The sequence below is a fragment of the Protomyctophum bolini genome (genome assembly GCF_963924005.1).
Source record: "Protomyctophum bolini genome assembly, chromosome: 19".
Taxonomy (NCBI): Eukaryota; Metazoa; Chordata; class Actinopteri; order Myctophiformes; family Myctophidae; genus Protomyctophum; species Protomyctophum bolini.
This window is the reverse complement of record NC_137880.1, coordinates 36,026,779-36,052,970: the sequence shown is the minus strand read 5'-3', so window position 1 is coordinate 36,052,970 and position 26,192 is coordinate 36,026,779. Positions and strand designations below refer to the sequence as shown.

Sequence of the window (26,192 nt, the reverse complement as noted above, 5' to 3'; positions counted from 1 at the left end):
AGGGATTTCGTGATGGCCTCTGATTCTCTGCATAGCTATATTAACGAGCTGAGTGAACAGGTGCGAAACTTCACTACGCCTCAACGTCTTCCCTTCTGTCTCCATCCACGGCAAAAAAAAAAAAGGAAAATATCCTCAGTTGTTGGTTTAACTCCGAGACAGCCCCGGCCCGGGTCCATTTGGTTGCAGTTGTCCTGCACTCTGAGAGTCTACTATAGTGTGAAGGGTGAACGGAAGGACCTTGTCTAGCCCATTTCGGGCGGGAACCCCTTTTGGTGTTTTAACCATTATTATAAACTAGCTATTGGAAAATCAGATCTACAAGCTCATACGATCTACAAGCTCATACGATCTCGTGAAAACGTGTGCAAATCTTTGAATATATATTCTTTCACAGCAAACGTTTTAAATTCATATCTTTGCTTCTGGGGGGGGGGTCCCTGGAAGAACAACATATTTCCAGATGGGGGTCGGCAGCCAATTACTGTACATATATTTTTGGGGGGTCCTTGACATAAAAAAGGAACAACTGACATATAGAAACATAGGCTTTTTCAGAAAACTGTGTCAGGATTTACAGTAGAAGACATTAATTGTAGAATCGTTCCCAGGTCTAAATGGGCTAGAGTGTTCACGTCTTACGCCTATCATGAGCTCTCTATATTTCACTATAAACGCACACACTCACACACACACACACACACACACTCTACATCACCTGCATGGCTGTTTTCCTGCTCCCTCTCTCTCCCTCCCTGATGGGACTCAGTGTTTTCGTTCCTTGATCCTGTCCATCTGCTTCCTATAACGTCAGGGTAGAACACTCCGCTGTGGACCTACACCCCCTCCTGAAAAATATGACATTTGTTCACTTTCAACCCAAAATAGTCCCTCTTTTTTTTTTAAACAAAATAGCTCTCCTTGCAAAGCTCTCCCCCCCCCCCCCTCCCGGCCTGTGCTTTCCAACTGGCTGAAGTTGGTCAGATCTGGACCCAATTAAAAAGAGAAAAAAAAAGTACCCCCAATTTTTTTTCTTCACACCCGCCCTTTAGAGGAAGACCCTCAGATTAGAGGGATATTTTCGTTGTTGCCGACTTTCCTTTTTTTTTCTCCCCCCCCCCCCAGAATTTCGCAGGCTAATAATTGAGCCCATGTGTGCTCGGAATTCCGAAGTGTTCCCATTTCGTCGGAGCGTGGATGAAAACAACACTTTGTTAAAAAAAAAAGAGCCAGGCTGGGGGGGGGGGGGGGGGGGGGGGATTTGGGGGGGATTTGACCAAATCTTTTTCGGGGAGGGGGGGTTCCACCATATGATCCCTGGAACGTTGTTTAGAGTTATTAGAGGGAGTCTGGGTCAAACTTCCATGTGAGAGGGAGGCGGAGGCTTAATTGAGATCAAATAAACAAAGTCACCTGTGAGTGATTTTGTCCCGGGGCGTTTATAATGAGACACACATTCACTTGTTGGGAGTGCATGCTACATGTGGGTATAGGTGCGTGTGTATGTGGACGTATGCATGCATGTGCACGCACGCACGCCTCGCACGCACACACACGCACACACACGCACGCACGCACGCACGCACGCACGCACAGATAAGCACCAAAGCAGGTGTTTGTGTCACTTCCAGACAAGTTGCACATGCCTGACACAGAGTCACAGACACGCACGCACGCACGCACGAACACACAGATGGGGGCACTCGCCAAGGATTAGCCACGGTTTCTCATAAACTCCATGACTCAACAGTGAGAGGCTGTTCTGTTCTGACCCGCCATCGTCCCAGTGGGTCTCTGAGGGGGTCCGTTCAGCTCCTACTGGCTGGAGGGAAGGACCCGCCATCATCCCAGTGTGTCTCTGAGGGGGTCCGTTCAGCTCCTACTGGCTGGAGGGACCATCATCCCAGTGGGTCTCTGAGGGGGTCCGTTCAGCTCCTACTGGCTGGAGGGACCGTCATCCCAGTGGGTCTCTGAGGGGGTCCGTTCAGCTCCTACTGGCTGGAGGGACCATCATCCCAGTGGGTCTCTGAGGGGGTCCGTTCAGCTCCTACTGGCTGGAGGGACCATCATCCCAGTGGGTCTCTGAGGGGGTCCGTTCAGCTACTACTGGCTGGAGGGAAGGACCCGCCATCATCCCAGTGGGTCTCTGAGGGGGTCCGTTCAGCTCCTACTGGCTGGAGGGAAGGACCCGCCATCATCCCAGTGGGTCTCTGAGGGGTCCGTTCAGCTCCTACTGGCTGGAGGAAAGGAGGCCAGCGCTGCCGCTCGACCGCCGTCAAACCCTATAGTGTACATTTAACTCTGAGGGCTGTATTTTGCGTGTCTTAAGTACCAGGTCTTATTCCCTAACTTGAGTAAACTAAAGACCTGGAGGCGTGATCAATGCCATTTGGCTATTCTGAGTGGCCAAAGAGCATTGATCACGCCTCCAGGTCTTTAGTTTACTCAAGTTAGGGAATAAGACCTGGTACTTAAGACACGCAAAATACAGCCCTGAGTCTCAGTTCATTAACACTAAGGAAGGGGTTTTTTTCTAATGAGTTTAATTTATTTTTGTATTGTTGTACTCTGTTGTATTATCTTAAGGCAGGCCTTTTTGTTATGATTTTGTACTGTATTTGATTATCTGTTGGGGGGAGGGAGAGGTATGTTGTTGGCGTGTATATATGTGTACTGTATAAGTTGTGTTATCTTTGTATATGTTGAACATTGTAACAATAAACATATTGTTGAAAAGAAAATAACAGTGAGGATTGCACTGTATATCATTTAAATGATTTAACCCATTCTGACCTGAGATCAGATTCATACGAGGTTTTCCACTGGACACACACTGGTCTGATTAACCCAATCTGACCTGAGATCAGATTTAAAAAAGTCAGTCGTTCTTCGATTTTTCAAAAATAGCAGACCTACAAGCTTGTAGCGCGCCACTCGGTGGCGCGCTATGAGCTTGTAGATCTGCTATTTTTCAATAGCTAAAGCATAACATGATGCTAAAAAGATAAATTAGTAAAAGATAAATTAGTTGCCATTCCTCCCGAGAACCAAACTCGTCACAGATGCACCGTGTTGTGGTCTTGTAGATCTGCTATTTTCTCTACTTATTAAGGTATTTATACCCACTGGTTGGGAAACAGTGATCTAGACTTATAGTAAACTGGACCTTATTATAGTTTACCTTAGTGAACCTTTTCAAGCCCGATTTCTCAACTATAGCTGTTTTCTGCAAGACATTATACTCTATAAGCCAGCCCATACTGTATGTATCTTTAAAACCGGTGGGTCAAACTGAACAAACAATATGTCAATTTGAAGCTATATATATAAATTATGATTCCTTGCTTTCATATGGCATGAAAACACGAAAATGAATAATATAATCCAATGACTGCATGTCTCCCATTCACGGTGGGTCACAGTATGAGTCTAAGCAGCATCAGTCTGGCATTAGAGTTGTGTGGGAATGATGATGATGAGGAAAACATCATGCTGCCTCAGTGCCTGCATGAGGTTTAGGTAGCGTCTGGTTAACCTGCGTATGGATGGTGGTGGAATCCTCCTCTCTGTTCATGGAACTCTCTCTCTTTCTCTCTCTGTTCATGGAACTCTCTCTCTCTCTCTCTCTGTTCATGGAACTCTCTCTCTCTCTCTCTCTCTCTCTCTCTCTCTCTCTGTTCATGGAACTCTCTCTCTCTCTCTCTCTCTCTCTCTCTCTCTCTCTCTCTCTCTCTGTTCATGGAACTCTCTCTCTCTCTCTCTCTCTCTCTCTCTGTTCATGGAACTCTCTCTCTCTCTCTCTCTCTCTCTCTCCCTGAGGTCAAACGAGCACTGAGGATTATTCCGTGTGAGAATAATAATAATGATGATGATTAAGGTGAGCTGTGATTCATGTCTTCCTAATCATAACAGACTGGGATAGCTAACGAAAACAACGAGCAGCACAGACGCACGCACGCACCCACGCACACACACTGCACGCACACACGCAGGCACGCACGCACGCACGCACACACACTGCAAACACGCAGGCACGCACGCACGCACGCGGCCCACTCAGCCATACTGCTGAACACACGCCAGTCATTGACCTAATGTGTAGAACACACCTGCAGGCTCCCAGTGTAAATTTTTAATTCTGATTTGATTGGAATTAAAGTGGTATTAAGCCTGAATTAATGGCTTTAGACTTAGGCACGCATGCACGCACACACACACACACACACACACACACACACACGCACAAAAAGGTAATTGCGTCCATCTGGGGAAACATAATTTTCTGCTTCCATCCACTAACATTTCGCCATTAGACCACGAGTGTGCACGTGTGTGCGTGTGTGTGCGTGCGTGCGTTAGGGCTGCACGATATGGACAAAAATTCATATCACGATATATATGGCAGATATCTCGATATCGATACGATGACGATATATCGTGCAGCCCTAGCTGACACCGTCGTCGGGAGACTCCAGACCTGAATCGCCATAACATATTTTCTTAATGGACCTGGCTAGCGATGCAGGGCTGGAGCCAGGCTACAACAGGACAGAGGGACAAACGAGTGATGGTTTATTTTCCGAGGGGCACAGGCTAAAATAGAGGGCTGGCTTTAGAAGTGGACGATATATTGTCGATATAGACGATATATCGATATGTCGACGATATATCTATATCGCGATACCGTTGCCTTTTTGCGATACTGATATTGTGCATGTTCATACCTCGATATCGATACGATAACGATATATTGTGCAGCCCTAGCGTGCGTGTAGCCTATGTGTGTGCGCGTGTGTCTGTGCGTGTGTGGTACCATGTGTGTGTGTGTGATTGCCAACACCCACTTGTTTCCTCTTCAATCGCAAATGATGACTCTCAGCACTTTCCCTAAACATCATGCACTGCAGCAGTCCTAATCCCAGCACTCAACAAGCTTAGCGACCTCCAGAGGGTGCTAAAGTGCGTCCAGAGAGCGTGAAATGTCCAGAAATATTCGTAAAATGTCCAGAAATATTCGTACAATGTCCAGAAATGTAACTCTTGAGAGCGTAAAATTAACCCAAATGGTCCGGGTCCATTTAGTTTCAATATACGCTTTCAAGAGAGTAAAATGTTGCTGTTAATCATACTTACTTACTTAGGCCCGTCGCTCCCAGTGGAGCATAGGCCATCAACGACTCTTCTCCATCCAACGCGGTTTTGGGCTTTCCTTTCCGCCTCTCCCCAGCTGATTCCCTGTCTCTTCAGCTCCGCCTCAGTGTCCCGCCTGCTGTTAAACATGGGCATTAATTAATTTACAAGAACACAATAATTGGAGAACGTAAAATAATTGTTAGTTTTGAGCAACATTTGCCTGTTTTTTCTCCTAATGGCACCCAACATCAATACAGCATGGAATTGTGGCCAATTCTTATTAAACAAAAACAACAACATATTCTATACGTTTTGGGTCTGAGAGGCTAAAATGTCATCAAATGGTGGTTCCTCCGTGGCTCAAATGCTGAACACATAATGGACCTCGATATGAAAAGGTTTGAAAACCACTGACATAGACTATATTTATAATAATGTAAAGGTATGCAGACTGGACGCATTTTTTCGTAAAACCGGCAGAAATAAACGCTGCTAAAAATACGAAAAATGCAGCAGTGTGCATTAGGGACCTTTACTGCATTTCTGTGATGACACTCTCTCTCTCTCTCTCTCTCTCTGTCTCTGTCACTCCTATCCTCCACCCTATATGAATTATGAGCATTATTGTTTAGCTGGAGTTTAGATGAAGTAAATAGGCTATACTGTATAATGCATGGTATAGATTAAGTGTACTTATATGTACTGTATGGTATTACAACAACTACAATAATGGTCATCGTTCAATAGACATGCAGAACATGTTTATAGTCACATTCCTTTACAGTCTGCTGGATGCTGATTACTAGGGGACATAAATCTGTGTGTGTCTGTGTCTATGCATGTGTGTATGTGTGGTGGCACTGGTGTATGTGTGGCACATGTGTGGCGTGCGTACTGTATGTGTACGTGACGTGCGTACGCGCACGTGTGCCTCTCAGAGGTCAGAGGCAGCGGTCTGAGACAGACAGAGACACCTCTTCTATAGCGGTGATGAGGTCATGTTTGGACGTTTGGCTCGGCTGGAATTTATGGCTGTTCATTTAGTGATGTCCTGCTATGATGTTGTCCACGCGGGAGGACAGTTGAAACCAGCCATGCAGACATGTTCATTTGTTCCACTTGGCGACCCAGAACCCTGTGTGTGTGTGTGTGTGTGTGTGTGTGTGTGTGTGTGTGTGTGTGTGTGTGTGTGTGTGTGTGTGTGTGGTATAAAATGTCCTTCCTGACCACTGACCAGTAACGTGTCAGTGAGTGATGCGTGTGGCGGCGGGATCATTTTCATATGCAACACATCACGTTGTGTGTGACACACACACACAGTACTGTAACTGGACCCAAATAGGGTCCATTTGTACACTCTCAAGACCTGTAAGAGAGTACATTTCAACAGACAGACACACACTTACTTGCTTGCTTGCTTATGGCAGTCCATCGATGTCGATGAGGACGTTGCTCCAAATAAAGTTCAAGGGGATAATTATTGTTGTGTCTGTCGTCTGTGCATAGCCTGATGGCTGCTCAGACCAATGCGAGATCCGCAAATGTTGTCACAGGAGGGACAGGGGAAGGCAGCAGCGGTGGTCGGTGGACCCCTAGCACGCTGGGGGCCGCTGTGCACGCCGCTGTGCTCTCCTCTCTGTGAGCTGCTCCTGCTCCTACACACACACACACACACACACACACACACACACACACATTAAAACATGGGAGCTGACCAGTACAACCACAGTCTTATACCGTTAGGCCACTAAGCAGCTCCACTGGAGCATTTGGGGGTTCAGTGCCTTGCTCAAGAGCACTTCAGCTCTATTGGGTGAGTGATGACCAATCACTTCCAGCCCGTCCGGGGGAATCGAACCGGCAACCTTTCGGCAACAAGGACGCTCCTCTAACCCTAACCCTAGTATCACATGATTTCTGTAAAAGATATACAGCAACATTGTGGCCGTATATATATATATATAGGCTATGAGAAAATGACACCAGATGTAGTTTAGAAAATAATAGGATGAGTTGAGTAGAGGAAAACGTGACATTACAAACTGGGTCCAGAAGTGACCACGACGATACTGTGGCGTAACAGCGCCACCTACTGCTCGTTTACAAAGATCACACCCGTGACGGGTCAACAGTGCACTCAAGACATGCTCCAGACCTCATAAAACCCTGCATGCATGTATAGGCCTACACTCAAGACACTGGCCCCGCTGCCACCCTTAGATCTCCATATATGGAGCTGAGCTGTTCTGACATTCCATTATGTTAGTCTTGGTTAAAGCTCTATTTTGAATATATCTGATAGAATAGCAATCAAAATGCTGCATGAACTAAACCCATATGAACTAAACCCAGAAATGTAATTTTGCGGTGTAGTTGCATGCTGTTCCCTCTGGAGGGTATACGTTCAGGAACTAAGTTTCACTTCTTTCCATGTCGTTTTGCTTTGGCTGCTGAGAACAAGCTGTGAACATGAACTACTGGTATGAAAAAACACATGAATAATCATGTATTGTTTATTTCCATAACACATAAGAGCTAATGAGACATATTGGCCGTAGGCCTACTGTGATCCTGAAGCAACCATAATTCAGTCAATAGTTATGACTGCATGCGAAACCACTATAGGCCCAAAGGTCATGTTTTGGGTGTGGGTTGACTGAGAGCCACTGATCTAACCAACTTGACCAACTTTTCAGCTGGGCTTTGCTGGTCTTTCCAACCATACTGCCAGAGAAATGCCTGCTGCCTCTTAAGGTTATACATTATATCCTTATACTACAAACTTATACATCTTTGGGTTATTGCTGAATATTATATCATAGTATGGTACATAATTATGCAATTCTTAACCCATAAGACACAGTACGAGAGGAAATATCAGATTCCACTCGAAGGCTGAAACTAACTTGATATACCTGACATATTACATTCAATCATTCCTGATTTTTATATAGAAGTGTATAATTGTAAGTCTCTAAATGTTCTGATGAATTGAAAATGGTGGGCCTTATTGTAAACAAGTGTAATGCTTCGTCATAGTGTCCACAGTTTTTGTATTGTACTTTTGTTTGAATTAAATGTACTCATTCTGCATACTGTTTATAAATCAATACATTGAAACTGGGACTCAACTGATGCAAATTACAGCAATGTTGTTATTCAATAGAGCCATTTAAACGTATATTAATTGCATTGCTGTTATATTAAATATGCTTAAGTGGCTTACATTTATTTAAATTGCCTTAGTACATTATTTTTTTAAATAAACAAAACAAAAGGAAGTTCACATTGGTGCTGCATTATTTCAAAGGCCAGTGGTCTACTTCAACAGGAGAACAGGAGCGCCACCAACAGGTGGATTTTTGAAAATGACTCAAATTATGAAGGCAGTTGTGCAATTTACGTGGAATCTTTCACAGACTTTCATACTAAGGCTGAGGAATATATATCTCACCCTTTTCACATTGGCCAGTTACAGCGCCACCAACAGGTGGATCTGTTGTTGTCGTTGTTGTTGTTGTAACGACACTCAAACAAAAGAGGCTATGCTGACCCCCCTTGGGCCCCCTCAACTCTCACTATAACTAGACACTTTACCTCCTCCTCCCCCCCCCCCCCCCTCTCTCTCTCTCTCTCTCTCTCTGTTTAAAAGTACAGGAAAAATATAGTGCAGGTAAAAATCTCTCGGCTCCGTGGATATACACGGCTATTAAGTCCATATTGGTCTTTGCTGTTCAGTCCACCCATTTGACCAGCAGTCATCCAGCCTTAGACCAGCTAACCAAAATACACTGACAAACCAGCCAGACCATCCATAATATGCCTGACAGCATGTCATCAAAAGCTGGTTTCTGCCGTTTTTATTTTTGTATTTATTTTTTCAGCAGGGATGTCTGGGCAGGCCATGCAGGAAAACTAAAAGCTGCTGTATTTAGGATGGCTGGCTGATGTGCCAACTGCCAATGCCATGATGCACGCTGATGCCAATTAATTGGTGGCGGCGGCGCTATACCAGCTGTTCTCCATTCCACCTCAAACCCCGAGTTAATCTGGGCATTATTTAAGCACACGGCGGTGCATAACAACATGCATTCAATCAATGCTCTGAATGCTGATTTATAAATGAGGTTATTGTGTAACAAAGTGGTGAGTGAGTCAATTCTGAACTCACCATTTAGACCACCAACATTTTCCACAACAACAACTTCACCACTTGCCTCGCCCTGGTTGATGACGTTAGCATTAGCATCACTGCTAGTCCCAGCAGCAGCATCACCTGTCTCCTCGGTCTCGTCGCTTCATGTGGTGGTTTAAGAAAGAAGTTTGAAATCAATGGAACCCTTTTCAGTAATTTAGCCGTCTTCGCATCCTTAATCTTTTTTGCTTTCCTCTTGGAAGAACCGCTCGCCGGCATATTGTCTTAATTTGTCTATGTCTCAAATCTCACAAAACAAACGTAAACCAAATTGAAAAACGCCCGCCTCAATGCAGTCACAAATCTGATTGGACAAAACACAGCCGGATGCCGGATGCAGGGGTCACATGACAGGCAGGTATATGAAAATAAAATGTGATTAAAGTTAACCGTCCACAATTTATTTATAATATAAATTATCACCACATCACCTTAGTATGTCAAGCTTAACAGCTTGATTTCTGCATTAATTCTTCTACTGCATTAATGATAACAAATAATTTTAATTTAATTTCACTAAGGCCAATAAGGGTAACAAAATACAAATACAAAATATGTAATTTTCTCAACAATTATGACAACATTTATTTGAAGTAGCTAATAAGTGATAGCCTATAAAGTTTTTGGTGCTGCACAAAGAAAATCACAATATTTAATTATTCATAATATATTTGAGCATTTTGAGGCAACAACATATTAATTATTGCAAATCTGCCTGAAACAAGTAATCAACATAATAATCCATTATATTTCTAGTCCTTAGCTTCAGGAAGGTAATTCTACAAACTGTTAATAAATATTTCAATCCATCAATCAAAAATCGAGCGATGGAGCATAAAATAGGCTTTAATATTACAAGCACGCATATGATTGGATAATTAGCCTCTGGCGCCACCCTCTGGTTTAAATGAGAAAGTAGAGTGTCCATTGAAACTATATATTAGGCTGTTGAACATTTGGTTGTTGTGTACTTAATTATAGACTAGTGAGGATAATTTATATTAGACTATCCTTAGCGATATTATTTTGCTAATTAAATGTTAAGGAGATTCAGCTCATTAAAACTTATATTCACTTGAAAAAATATGATTTAGGCCTTGTTGCGACTGTAGGTCGCATTTACAAAAGAAAAACCTGCATCTCTGTGTGTTAGTCACGCCTCCATATATGGTCACGTCTCGTGACATAACACCTCCATATATGGTCACGCCTTGTGACATCACACCTCCATGGCCATGAGCACTCGCCCCACGGCCCGCAGTCTGCAGTCACCCAGGCGGGCGGATGCTGCTTCTCGCCCTCCGGGCGTCTTACTGGTAGCAGTATAGGGGCTCAATCAGAGTATCTGCCGCATGACGAAAAGTTGAATATCTCCCCCCATGCAGCCAGGGGGGGGGATTCCCCTTTACTTATTTAACTAACTGTACGAGTTCTCGGTCAGCGCCTCACTGGCATTCTATATCCCAGTCCCATGGGATAGAGAGGTCCCATGGATTCTTTACTGCTCCGCCTGCCTGTGGTCATACAGATGGAGGCACTATGCTATGGGAAGTGCAGCTGTCTAAGAATATAAGCAGTCAATCAATCATGTGGAATTTGCAGTAAATAAAGGTATAATACTTTTGCTGTTTTGCTGTACAATTATGTTACTATTTTATTTTACTCTGAATGCTCTTTCTTGCACTCATTATTCTATCTCTTTGTTTGCTGTGCTTGCCCGTGTTTTGTTGTTTGAATGTTATGCTGTCTATGAGGAAGCCAAACTAAAATAAGTTTTACTCTTATGTAGCTGTACTGCTGTACTGTACACAAGATGTTACAATAACGTACAACCTTGAACCATTTGGTTGATGATATGCATCTCCAGTCTGGCAGCATGCAATCTTTGATTATTATAACAACCGTCACTGCAGGTGACAATAGAGAATAAAATGAAATGAGAAAGTTTAATTATAGATTTGTGTGAATCTTGATAGGAACGATCTGTATAGGCTGTCCTGAAGATATACATTTTTGGGTGTATACGGCCTGCAGGGTTATTAAGGTCACATTAAGGTCACGGTCAAAATGACCCCGGCCTAATCGATCATACATAAGAGATGTTGTTTGTGGGCAGACATGGGTTTACTTTAAACCAGTTGTGTTTTGAGAAACACAATATATTACCTGTGAACAAATGGGCTCATTAAATCCATTTGATATATTCTTCATTCTGACAATTTGATGATACATTTTATATTTCACCCAGAAGATGGCAGTATACAATACATTCTAGTCTAGTGTGACTGTTCTCAAAGTGCTTGGACTCCAGAGAGAACCAAATGGACTTTTTATTGGTCTAGAGAACTGACCAGGATGTCAACTAACGGAATGTCAGATATGAAAAACATTTTTGTGGGGGCGTGGGGGTGATAAGTGTGATGGGAGGAATTTTGATGGACATTTTTTGATGTGAGTAAAGCTGTTATTTCTCAACCATTTCATCATTTCATGTCAAGCTTAAAATGTTTCATTGTTTTTCCACCTTTAAAAAAAATAAATAGCAGATCTACAAACTCAGTGAGCTCGGAACCCCCTCAAGGACTAGTCCTGAGGATCATTGAGCAGATGCTGATATCCTGAGAGAGAGGAAACAATAGAGAATCTTTCCAAACAAAATATGATTCCTCCTTTTTAACCCCAGACCCTCCCCCCTCCCCCCCATTCTTGACTTTTCCAGAGTTTTGGCAGCCGTCCAACTAAACAATTAGCCAGCAGCCTGCTCCGGTGCATGAGAACCCTGGCCCCTGCTATCTCATTAATGACCATTCTCTCTCTCTCTCTCTCTCTCTCTCTCGGGCAGCACCTCTGCACAGCTGGCCCCAGAGAGAGGAAAGGCTGCTTTAGTGCCAAGTTTATTTTCTCCCCGGTGGTCCCTCTGGGGCCTTGTGACTCCGTCCGTATAGCCACATGCCATTGATGAATTGGGTGAGGGTCCTCAAAGGAAACGCTGCTTACTATAATACGTCTTCAGCAATGAGCATATATAGTTCTATTTGAACGTCTCTATGTAGCCTCGTGACGTATACGTCGGTCTTTGCCACATCTGTTGTTTGCGCTTCATGTGCACTGCAGACTATGGGTGCAGTGGTGGAAAGTAACTAAGTACAGTACATTTACTTAAGTACTGTATTCTGTATACTTAAGTACAATTTACTGAGGTATTTGTACTTTACTTGAGACAGTATTTCCAATTTGCAATACTTTTACACAGTACTCCACTACATCTCAGAGGCAAATGTTTGTACTTTTACTCCACATTCATTTGAAAACGTTATATAGTTACTAGCACTTTGAGCTGCATTTCATGTCATGAAAGGTGCTATACAAATAAAGTACTATTATTATTATTATTATAGTTACTTTGATTATTATTAGCCTAACAGAACATTAGTCAATTCAGCCCTCTGTTAGTACTCACTATGCAGAATGTCAGTGTGTCGCATCGCGACGCATATGGCTGGTATATAGGCTATGTACCTCTACTTTTAGTACTTTAAGTACATTTTGATTCCAATACTTGTATACTTTTCCTCAAGTACATTTTGAATTCTGGACTTTTACTTGTAACAGAGTATCGTTCTAAATTGCAGTATTGATACTTTTACAGTACAAGTACAAAATATGAGTAGCCTGTATACTTTTTGCCTGGCTGGGTGTGCACGGTTGATGCTGTGATCAAATTGAGAGCATAATGCATTCACATTAAACCAGGCCTCAAAATAAAACAATACAATAAAAAAGGGATAGGAGTGGACACATCTTGTGTGTGATTGTGCACGTACTAAATATTATTGAAATAGGGTAGTCTAAATAAAATTAAAAATGTACTTAAATAAGTGAATAGCCTATAACATCTAAATAAACTATAGGCCACTATAAGGCCAGGGTGTGTATATAGGCTTCTAGGCACCTGTTTGATGCAAATTGCAGGTCCCAAAATGACCTGTTCAGATTCAGAACTCAGTATCCATTGCATCGTGGTTAACAGGACAACTCACCCCTTTAGTTTTTGGTTTAGTTCACCCCAAGCACCGGGGGGGTGAGTTGTCCTGTATTCGCATCGAGCAATGGTCCTTCAGATTAGGAAAGCCTGGCATGCCTAGTGGAATTGTACGGATAGATTACAGGCTATTGGTACTTAGGTCTCTGCAAGAAAGTAGGCTATACTTTATAGGCCTATAGGCTAAATAAAATAGACTAAAACAGGGATCTTATTAAATCTAACAGTGTGTGTGGTTGTGTGTGAGAGAGAGAGAGAGAGAGAGAGAGAGAGAGAGAGTTGAGAGAGAGAACTTGAGTCATACACGCCTCCTCTCTCGCCAGCGGACACTGCATAAATAACTGTCGGCAGAATGTAAACACAGCGGTCATAACCCGCGCGAATTAAACAACGTGTCTGGGGCGGGATTAAGCACAGTGTGCACATTTACCACTTTCAAAATGTCTGACCTCAAACAACAAACCTCTGGCATAATATGTATAACATACCTTCGCAATTACGATGCATCAATTTATTAAATGGGCAAAGAAACTAAAGGAAACTAAAGTTCATTATAAGACAACCCCTCGGTTATTTTGGCCTGACAAACAGCCTCCACGATCGAGGAGGACTTTTTCCAAAAGCACCTAAATCATCCCTGATTGCAGCAATTTGTTTATCTGGTGGTAACGGCCGTCCACTGTTGACTTTAAGAGATTAAGAAAACAAATAGCGCAACACTTATCTGCGCACTGACACTCTTTGTAGCCGCACGAGTCTTTGCCGTAGGACATTTTGAAGGGATGGTGTGATAAGAGAGGTTAGCCTGCAGGTCAAAGAACTGGCCCACACACTCACTGCAGAAAAGAAAAAGAAACGAGTCAAATGAAAAGGCATTCTTTAAGTCCTGCACGCAGAGTAACAAAAAAATGTAGCCAATATATTTTTTATATACATGTAATCTACTTGAACCTTTGACAGGACACTTGAATATTTCATGTGCACTTGAGTTCCAATGTCATCATCATCATGTAGCCTCAAAACAGGCTCATTCGTGTGGAGGAGGAGGAAAAAACACATAGGTCTAATAGAACTTCTGAAGGGTATAAAACAAACTATAAAAGCACACACATTATCTTTGAACCAGCAAAGACAGTCAAGTGGCACAAAGAAAGACATTTAAATAAAAAAACATATAATCTTTTACAGGAACGCACGAAAGAGTGCACGCACGCGCTCGCTCGCTCGGTTATTCCCACTCGAGAAGTCTGTTGGCGGACGAGATGATGAGAACGTGTTGGCATTTCGATGTCCATCGATCGTCATCTGAAACTATAATATAAACACAACCTAAAGTCTGTGGAAAAGGGTTGTCCTTCTGCAACAGGTGGGTTAGCAACCTGGGTTAGGAGGGGGTTGTTCCACATAGCCTCGTACTGCTCAGAGGTGTCCGTTCCCTGGGTTAGGAGGCGGTTGTACCACCGCTCCGGTGGTGAGCTGACCACCGGAGCTGAAATAACGTTGAGCGGTGGTGAGTAAAAACAGAGAGAAGGGGCTGGAGCGGTGGTGGTAGTTTGCTCTTCACCGCGGCTCAGTGACGTCATGTTGTAGTTCGGTGGTCACCTCAGTGACGTCATGTTGTAGTTCGGTGGTCACCCCAACCCCGTAAATCCAGACTATGTATGAGCCTTTAGGAGGAGGCGGTTGTTCCACATATAGCCTCGTTACCTCGTATACTGTTCTTCTGGGCTAGGAGGCGGTTGTTCCACATAGCCTCGTTACCTCGTATACTGTTCTTCTGGGCTAGGAGGCGGTTGTTCCACATAGTCTGGTACTGTTCAGCATCTCCTTTAAATCGGTCTCGGGCTTCCCAGCAACCATGAAAGGCCACGTCTAAAGAAAAAACCCAAACATATAGGAGAAGTTATATGAAAATAATCAGCTCTGATTGATATTAAAGAGTTTTGCTTTACTTTACAAACAATTCAATAACACGAAATCTCATTTTTAAAGCAGGGGGGGACCGGGCCATGCAATGCAATGGCCTGAATAGCCTACATTTAGCAGACGCTCTTAATCCAGAGCGAATTACATTAAGCAAGAACAAAAAACATGGCAATACATTACATACATAAAAAGTCGTTATCATGACACATGCGTATAAGCTTAAGAACATAACAAATATAACACATTTAAACCATATTTCTATAGAGCTATAGAGCTGTTCCAGCTCATATCTTAATGCTTATACCGGTCATTCAATTCTATTTGAAAACAAATCACTACAGTGAACTGGAATGTTGCATATTTTGAGCAGGCTTGGGCCGGCCAACATATATAAGGCCTATGTATAGACTAAAAGGTTATATACGCTTTTACGTCAGAAGTTCTTCAGAACTGAGGAAATTATTTGTTTTCCCCACCTCTCCCATGAAGCACCTGCAATGTACTCTGAGCCCAATTCCATCTATACCGGTATATAGATTTCAGATTTGTAGAAGGGATAGAAGCATTATTCACTCCTCCGTGAGTATGCAGGACTCTGACTGCAGCCCATGGTTCGTGATATATATACAGTGGTTTTCAACCACTGGTCCGGGGACCACCAGTGGTCCTTGAGGGGGTTCCAGGTGGTCCCCCCAGCTAAATGATGGATAGTTGGTTAACCAAATGGAACATTGTTAGATCTTTAACTCTTGACTTGAGACCATTTTTATACGTTGTCAAGAGTTAAATTATTGTTAAACATCTGCATTAGTTAATTTACAATAAAGTCCCCCACAATTACAGAATGTTAGAAGAATTGTTATTGTAATCAACGTTTGGCTGTTATCTCTCCTAATGGTAGGCTACCACCATGTCAATACAGCATGGAATGGAATGTGGACAAAATCTTATCCAACGACCACACAATATTCTATGTTTTGGGTCGGAGAGGCTAAATGTCATCAAATGGTGGTTCCGTGCAGCTCAAATGCCGAATAAATAACGGGCCTTGAAATGAAAAAGTGTTGAAATAAAACCATGGGGTCACAGTCACTGATATAAATAATGATCTTACCAGGTTGACGGGGTGTATAAATCCATTCTCGTACTTGTCGTTGGCCAGGATCTGCCTGAGGTGCGCTATGTAGCTGGAGGCCAGGCGCAGGGTGTCCAGCTTGGACAGCTTGGTGTCGGCGGGGACCCAGGGCAGCGTGGTCTTCAGCCGGGTGAAGGCTTTGGAGAGGACGCGCATCCTCGCCCTCTCCCGCGCGTTGGCCGCGTTCCTCTGCACCTGCTTGCCGCCTCCTCCTCCTCCTCCTCCTCCTTCGCCGTTCAGGTCCGACGCTTTGCGGGACGCGGCGCTCCTCTTCTTCTTCTTGTTCTTGTTCTTCCCACCGGCCGCCGCGTGGCCCCGCCGCTCCGGAGCGGAGCCTCCGTCTCCTTCTCCTCCATCCTCCTCGCTCTCCTCCTGGTCGGTGCTCGAGAAGATCCCGTCCAACAACAGCTCGTCGTCGACGTCACTGAGGGATCCGGTGGACATGTCTGGACTCACTGGACGCCTCGGTCACGGTGGACCGGCTTCAAAACATAGGAGCAACTATAACTGTGTGAGTTATAGGCAAACACACACACTCACACACTCACACAGACTCACAGAGACACACACACACAGAGACACGGCAGCTATCTGGAAGCACGCGTTGCAAGGAACTGACTTTTTATGTTCATGACCGCCGGGGTCCGGTCCGGGGGCGTTACCACAAGCTGGGAGGAGGACTGCAGGGATTCAAAAAAATAAAGTGCTGTTCAAAAAATAAATTAATATATAAAGGAGAAGGGAGAATAAAAGTTTAGTAGGACTATATTTGTTTAAGATTGACCAACAAAATAGTGTCACGTGAAAAGTAGCCTAAATTAAAATTGACCTATATATATATATATATATAGCGTTTTAAAAAATGCATTGGCCTCTTTCTTAAATAGCCTATATAAGTCATGCGTAAACGACAAAATAGTTTCATATAGTGCGCATCCTGCAATTTTCACTCTTTGAGAGTTTTTGGATTTCATATCTAAAATGGACTGGAAGAAGATTAATTGCACATGCAGCTGAATTGCAACACTTAGAAAAACAATATGTTTACAGAGCTGTTTTCGATTGAGCAGATTGTTATTTTAATTCGATGGCCTTAATTGTTATTTATGCCACATGGGGCGTATTGAAAAAACTATTGTCGTATCTGGAATCAATATCGTGGAACATCGAATCCTGTCTGCAGTTTACATTTACTCTCCGGTATGGTATAAAATATACGACAATATGTAGGCTATTTTTCGCTTTAATTAAGAATTTGGGCCTTGCCTCCTTGCCCACTATTAGGGCCTATGTAGGCTAGGCCCATACTACTGATATGGCTATTATTATTAGGCTTATTATTATTATTATTATTATTATTATTATTTTATATATTACTTTCAAATTAGCCTATTATTCATTTTAGACCATTGTTTGTTATTTTAGGTCTTCTCAGGCCTTTTGAGTTCTGACTGAGAAACGTTACATTCAGTAGCTCGCAGCTATATATGGCTATAAATGGCCTAAAGCTTCGCCCTATATATAATACTTAATTGACTATTATAGCCTAATCATGCTATCATACTTTCAGCACCGGCGGCCTGCAGTTAATGACGTGGGATAAAACGGGGCGAAGACGGGGGTCGCGTCAGGTCTCAAATGGCGCGCTGGCTGGCGCCTCGGTCCCTACAGATGTAACAGACACCGGTCCGGGGACCCCCGGCCCCCGGGGACCCCCCGAAGAACCGCTGTTTGTCCTTTCACGTCATTCCACACCGATGCTCAGCGCAGCGCACATGTAGGCCCTATCTCTCTCTCTCTCTCTCTCTCACTGCAAGACCAAACAACAAGCATGGAGCAGGCTTTAAGTGGAGGGGGGCTTAGGGTGTTAGAAGGGTGGGGGGGAGATGGATGATGCTTGCCTGTCACATGCAAGAGGGGAGTTAATTAATCTAATTGTCCCTGCTCTTGAAACATATTGATTGATTGAAGTATTTTATTAACATTCTGCAGAATTACAGTATAGGCTATACATTTCAAGCACAACAAAAACTGTTAACTGTGAGTGGACGACATGCACCATAAAAGCATTACACTTAATTGTTCACAAGAGGTTCCGTAGTTTTCATTTCATCATAGCATTTAAGAGATGTACGAATATATATATACACTTATAGCCAAAAACAGGAAATCATCCTAAAGGAGGATACAGTGAGGGCAAAAAGGGGTGGGTGGGGGATTCAGATTTGTGTGACTTAATTGCATTGCTTTGCTTGATTAGTGCTGTATATAGGCCTGTATATTATAATACAACTATAGTGTGAATAGCCTAATTTACTAGCCAGGAGCCTACACAGTAAAATCGTTAATTCACTCCCTACCTCTGAAGAATATGTACAATATATGGTTACATATATACTGCACAGTTAAAAATGGATAAAGGAACAGATAAATACATTTTACATCAAACAGCAGAGAGTATGTGAATTCATCACTCTGTGTGTGTGTGTGTGTGTGTGTGTGTGTGTGTGTGTGTGTGTGTGTGTGTGTGTGTGTGTGTGTGTATACAGTGGCGGTGGTGACCCTCCAGATGTATGGGCATGCATTATGTCACTGTAGCAGCCCCAACCCACATGTCTGTGAGGGTAAGTCGTGTCTGTGAGGGTAAGTCATGTCTGTGAGGGTAAGTCATGTCTGTGAGGGTAAGTCGTGTCTGTGAGGGTAAGTCGTGTCTGTGAGGGTAAGTCATGTCTGTGAGGGTAAGTCGTGTCTGTGAGGGTAAGTCATGTCTGTGAGGGTAAGTCATGTCTGTGAGGGTAAGTCGTGTCTGTGAGGGTAAGTCGTGTCTGTGAGGGTAAGTCATGTCTGTGAGGGTAAGTCGTGTCTGTGAGGGTAAGTCATGTCTGTGAGGGTAAGTCATGTCTGTGAGGGTAAGTCATGTCTGTGAGGGTAAGTCGTGTCTGTGAGGGTAAGTCGTGTCTGTGAGGGTAAGTCGTGTCTGTGAGGGTAAGTCGTGTCTGTGAGGGTAAGTCGTGTCTGTGAGGGTAAGTCGTGTCTGTGAGGGTAAGTCGTGTCTGTGAGGGTAAGTCGTGTCTGTGAGGGTAAGTCTGTAAGTCTGTGAGGGTAAGTCATGTCTGTGAGGGTAAGTCGTGTCTGTGAGGGTAGGTCGTGTGTCTCCAGAGGGCTGCCCTCTGCCTGCTTCCTTCCGCTGTCTCTGTGCAGCTAAAGAGCCTCATGCTCCTCAAACGGGGTGCGCAATGTCGGAACTAAAGCCTGCACCCCCTCAAACTACATGATTAATATTATAAATGTATGTATATGTGACCAGGAACACCAAACATTATTTTGTGCCATAGACCCATGTATACATTCGAAATGTCTTAGTGCAGTGGAGGTAAATTGGCTTATAGCGCAGCGGTCATCATCATCATCATCATAACCTTTATTTCAATTCGGAGTACAATTGAGGCGCAGGCCCTCATTTTCAATGTAGCCGAATACAGAACACAAATCAACAATATACAAGTCAGCAATTTACAACAGAAATCTTATATATGAATCAAGGTCGAGGCACCTTGACTTGTAATGACAGTGTGTTGTGGGTCCTGATCCCGACAATCTTTACTTTGTGTCTTCTCCCAAGGCAAAAAGCCCCAAAAATATCTTAAAAACAAAACAAAAAAATTAACTAATCTTGCATGGGACCCCCTTTAAAGAACCATGGGGGAGACCCCCCCCCCTGAGATATTATCACCACCATTATAAACCACCTGTCAGCTATGATATCACTGTGAACCACCCAGATAACGGCGCTTATCTATTCTCATATAGTTCTATATAGTTTCAAAGGGAGTTAAAAATGAAAAGTTTAAGTACAAGGTGTGGTTGGAGAGAAGACTGAACACATGACCGAACAACGAAACACACAGACAGAGAGAGAGAGAGAGAGAGAGAGAGAGAGAGAGAGAGAGAGAGACACACAGAGATATAGGTGAATAAATGGAGTGTAGTTTGGAGGGGAGTGAGGGAGGAGGGAGGGGTCATAATCTCCTGGGTGGCCTTGAAATCAAAGCACTTAGTGGAGAAGAATAATAGAGCCTGTTAGATTGATGATCACCTCTGAGATACATGGATGTTCACCAGGGAGAGAGAGAGAGAGAGAGAGAGAGAGAGAGAGAGAGAGATTAAAATAGTGCATGCAGACCATGCTGGCTGATACTGATAAAACACATGTGATGTGATGCCATTTCCTGATCGTTACCCAAACAAAGACACACATAATTATGATCATCATATAGTATATGGGTGCAAATAATCCTCATGGTTTGACTGCATCATGTGTGTTGCTGAGTGTGCATGCTTGCCAGGGTTAACCACAGTAACCCTGGTTGTCTTATAGCCTTGGGCTCCAGACCATATATGATAGACCAATAAACTGGCATCCCTATTTTGGACCCGTTTTCAGAATCAACTTTATTGTCAAGTAAAAAGAAAAAAAAGAAAGTGGGTGAAATTCGCAAACAAAGTTTTGTGCATATAGTTCCCATCGTGTCATTTTGTTCCCTCCAAGAATACAATACATTATGAAAGGAGGGGGGGGGGGGGGGGCAAGGAGATCAAGGCATGCAGGAAAGAATAAAGTTTGTGCGCTTTAATTTATACCACAAAACAATTTGAGCTGCGCTAGCCCCTCCTATCTTCAGCTATATATTCTTGATCTTATACACAAGCATTAAATGCCATTGACAATGAATGGAGAATTCCAAAACATGCAGGCAATCTTCAAGCTTATAATACTGCAACAACAATTTTAGCTATTGTTCATATAAGTGTGACGAAGTAGAGCTGCAGTGTTTTGTGCAATTATTGTTATACAAAACGATTAGGAAACATTTCCAGTGACTGTTTCCCTCTGTGTGTCACTCTCAGCCACCCTGCACCCCTCTGCAGTGACATGGAGGAACAGGTGGATATGAGTGAGGGGGAACGAGGGGGGAACGAGGGGGATTGTGAGCGACTGAAGGAGGGACCGTCCAGACAGTTATGGAGGGACACGTTGCTAATTAGCCGGTTTGGGGTGAGAGGTCACGCCGGTCATGTGATGTCACCAGGAAGAGACGGGTTCCAGATGTTTCATAGCATCGGCCACCAAGGGGGACACCCAATGCCCCGGGCCGGGGTCATTACCATACCATACACTCTGTCTGTCTGTCTGTCTGTCTGTCTGTCTGTCTGTCTGTCTGTCTGTCTGTCTGTCTGTCTGTCTGTCACACACACACACACACACACACAGAAGAACAACTGCATGCCTGTGTTGAGACAAATATTGAGATTCATAAGGACGGGTTGGTTTGTAAAGTATATATATGAGAAGAATGCCCACTATCTGAACCAAGTCAGCTATTAGAATAAAATTCTCAGTGTTAAATCTATACATTTAGCCAATAGAGTGACCATTAAAACACAATCAGTGCCGGGATTCCTTCAAAATAGAAGCTCTGGGGTGCTTCTTTTACTCTGAAGCAGTGGTTAAGCAGCTCTCTCTCTCTCTCTCTCTTTGCCTCACAGACAGACAGTCACAGACTGCTTTGCTTTGTGACGATATACATGAGAATAAGAACAGGCCAAATTGATGTGATTTCTCGCAAAACACATGAAGTGACATCAACATTAGCTGCAGGATGAGAAGGTGAAAAGGACAACACAGAAATAACTTGTTGGGGAGGTTGCAAGAAGTGCAAAGAAGCCACGGGGTGGGGGGGGGGGGGGGTGCACAGTAAAATACGAATGTAACCAAATGGACGGTCCGTTTGTGAGTTTACAAACGGGAAATGAACACTGAATATCTTATCTGTGTGAGAGCCAAGTGGGGAGATTTTTTTTTTAAACGCATGATGGATATTCTGGGCAATAATAGAGAATTATGAGCGGGTTAAAGGGAGTGGAGATATATGTCGTTTTCACAAAGATCATAAACCTTTGAAGTCCAACGACAGCGACATCCGGTGTGAGGCAACGTCCACGAGCATAACTAATACATCCTGTCATATTGCAGGTTAATGACATGGAAGCCTTTTGTCCTCACAGTCTGAGGGAGCTGGAGAGGGTCACTGTAGTGTGTGTGTGGGTGTGTGTGTGTGTGTGTGTGTGCGCGTGTGTGTGTGCGTGCGTATGCTTGAGGGGGCTTAGTAAATGCTCCCTTGGGATTGGCTGTATATGGCGCTCTCTCGTCCATGAACACCTCGAGGACTATACGATATATATACACTACCTGTATGTAACCAAGTGTAGCAAAGGATTTACTTTTATAGTTATGACTACGCCACCTTGAGATAGTTCAAGGAATTACATGAATTGACCAGTAAACTGGGTTCCCCAACAAGTTATTTATAAGGACAAAGTTCCAAAACACAGGAATTTAGTAACTTTTAAGAACAGTATGGAATAACAAATATTTATTAGACCAATGTCCAATTTCATATATATATATAATGCAGTAAAATGCGAACAATATCTTAAAAAAAACTAAGAACAAAACTAAACACACGCACTGAACCACACAGCATGCAGGAAAACAACAAGAGGAAATGGCTCAATTAAATAAAACCACACAAACACTAAAATCAGTCTAAACAAACAAAACAAAAGCAGTGGTGACATCTATATAAGGAAGTGAAAACAAAACATTTAGTAGGCCTACACTACACAGTTAAACAAATAAATCATTGCAACAACAATTTGATATGATGTAAATACCTATTTGAGTCCGTGTTCATTCACATCGGCCCCTCTGGCACATGAGCTCATCGCTTCCAGGCACATGAACTCACACTGGGTAGTAGGGTAGTATAGTAACAAATAATTAAAATACTTATTTAGAAAACACTAAATAACATCTATCCATCATGTTACTCACCAAGGCAGGGACAGATAAAACACAATTAAGGACCAACAGCCAACACCAAGAAACCTGTGTTTGTTTTAGACTGCAGGGCCTTTCAATAGTCAACACTGATTGACAAGGAAGTGGCAGGGCAGCCAGTCTACGGTGGCCCCAAAGGCTCAATTCCAGCCGGCTATACATGTATATGAAACATGTCATGTTTAGTCATGCAGTATTGAACGCGACAGTCTTTATGATCCAATCTATGCTTTGAAAGATGCAGCAGCTTATTGACTTCATGGCTGTTTTTATTTTCAGCATCTTGGCCTTGACAGTATATTAGTCCAATAATTAAATAGCAGAGGTTGGAATAAATGTCAAACTAGGGAGTTTTCGTGATTCTGAATCCATTCCAAGCATTAGTTTTGCACAAAAAACCACGAAAAACGGCCATAGCCGTCATCACGGATGTGATGAGGTCATCACATTTTGGGGACTTTTTGGCTAAGTGTTTTTCAAGTGAAATTTAAGTGAAACTGGGAACAGAAGAGGACAGTAAGAGCCTCATACGCTGTAAAAAATATTGATTTGTAACTCTTATAGCACGGTGGAAAGTACCAAGAATATTTACACGAGTCCAGATTTATTTGTAAACTTTATTTATTTACTTTATTTGGCAACACTTACTTCAACTTGGACAACTGGACTACATCCCATGATGCAAATATTGTAAGTTACTTTGCAGACTTAGATTATGATTTACTATATAAACGTATACATTCCATTATACTAATATTGTGATGGTATATTAATATTGTATAAATAGTATAAAGTAATATTGAGATAGGTTAAACTACACATTATTATAATCTCTCTCGCTCTCTCTCTCTCTCTCTCTCTCTCTCTCTCTCTCTGTCTCTGTCTCTCTCTCATGGAGGCTGTCTCAGTGCTCAGTCAACACTGCTTCTCGGAACTAAGAGAGATGTGACACAGCTGCTTTTGCATCGTTTGTGTGTGTGTGTGTGTGTGTGTGTGTGTGTGTGTGTGTGTGTGTGTGTGTGTGTGTTTTACACATGACACAAGTTCTTTCATACCCCGCCCCCTAACACATGAAAGTATATCCCTGTTTCAACCTCTGCTCGAACTTTGTGACTTGAGCAGAATTACAGCTCCGTTTCTCTCTCTCTCTCTCTGTGTGTGTGTGTGTGTGTGTGTGTGTGTGTGTGTGTGTGTGTGTGTGTGTGTGTGTGTGTGTGTGTGTGTGTGTGTGTGTGTGTGTGTGTGTGTGTGTGCGCGTGTGTGTGTGTGCAAAAACGTTCATAAGTGGAGGAAATGTAATAATATAACAATAGCTCAGATGATAGCAGGATTTTTCTAATTGTACCCAAAGTCGATTTACATAAATTAAAAGGAAAATTCCAAAAGAATAAAAAGCAATAGATTCAAAAGATGAAAGGCTATAAGCGTGGGTCAGTTCCCCATAGATTAAAAAGATGAAAGGCTATAAGCGTATGGGTCAGTTCCCCATAGATTAAAAAGATGAAAGGCTATAAGCGTGGGTCAGTTCCCCATAGATTCAAAAGATGAAAGGCTATAAGCGTGGGTCAGTTCCCCATAGATTCAAAAGATGAAAGGCTATAAGCGTGGGTCAGTTCCCCATAGAACCCCAGACCACGCCCCAGATGATGATGCACAACATTTGTCAGACCAAAAGGTATAGTTTCAGACGGGCAAGCGACTTCGTTTTCAACGAGAGGCCTCCATGCCCTTCTGAAAGGACCTTAACGTGAGGATATGAGTGTGTGTGTGTGTGTGTGTGTGTGTGTGTGTGTGTGTGTGGACTCTCTGTATAAGCAGTGACTGACTGACTGGGACTCAGAGGTCTGCTCTCTGTCACTGTGATTGAGACTACAGTTTATAAACAGAGAGGACTCTGCTCAGTTAACTATCGCACGCACGCACGCACGCACGCACTCACATACGCAGGCACGCACGTTTTAAGACCCTCCGTAGTATAGAACAGTTCTGTTTATGTGTGTGTGTGTGTGTGTGTGTGTGTGTGTGTGTGTGTGTGTGTGTGTGTGTGTGTTGTTTCTCTACAGGCCAGAGCACTCCTCCACCGTACCACACTACTTTACCCCTTCACCCCCCCATCCTCCATCTCCTCTTCACCCCCCACCCTCTTCTTGCACCCCCCCCTCCTCTCCTTCACCTCCCCCCCCCCCCCTTCACCCCTGCCCCCCTCCTTCACCCCCCCCCCCCCATGATGTGATCCTTCCAAAGCCTCATCGCCTCCACTCCGTGTTGTTGCATCTTGCTCGGCGAAGCCAAAACAAAAAGGAGTCAAAACACAGAAGCAAAATGGCCTGCCAACAAGGAGCCAAGAAACATCCGGGACTTAACCACTTAAATCCTATAATATATACTTCGTCCTGATTGTTTCTATAATGATGAATTTATTGTGGTCACACAAAATGATCATCGTGGAGTTATAGGGGACTATTTCAATATTCAGAATCTGGACCTGAAATTATATAGTTGAAATCAACAACACTGATGTGAGGAGAAAATCAATTGACATGTTTTGTTGTGTCTAAATAATCTTCACCAATAACAGCACAAAATGTTTGCGAAAGGTTTTTGATAGAGTGAAAATGATCTATGTGAATCCCCGCCAAAAGAAAAACAAACAAACAAGAAGAATCCTTTATCCTTTAATAATGAATTGCATTTTTATAGTGCTTTTCCAAGTGCTCAAAGGGCTTCACAAATGGTTCATTCATTCATTCATACATTGGGAGGTGAAGCAGCAAACAGTCCTCACTTCCCACATTCACACATTCACACACCAATGGTCGCGAGCTAACACCAACCAACTCATTGGAGGCAATGTCGGGTT

At 43.2% G+C, this 26,192-nt stretch overlaps 2 protein-coding genes across 2 annotated transcripts in view; one reads left to right on the top strand and one right to left on the bottom strand.

Annotated features, from left to right (window-relative positions):
* Window positions 1-26,192, top strand: part of ccm2 (CCM2 scaffold protein) — a 421,717-nt gene that overhangs the window by 251,824 nt on the left and 143,701 nt on the right. The gene's annotated exons all lie outside the window — the stretch shown is intronic.
* On the bottom strand, window positions 15,153-16,875 carry tcf21 (transcription factor 21; the record flags this gene model as incomplete). The annotated part of the gene is made up of 2 exons (XM_080790446.1): window positions 15,153-15,242; window positions 16,411-16,875. 2 exons carry the CDS (start codon window positions 16,873-16,875, stop codon window positions 15,153-15,155), a joined length of 555 nt encoding a protein of 184 aa, XP_080646572.1.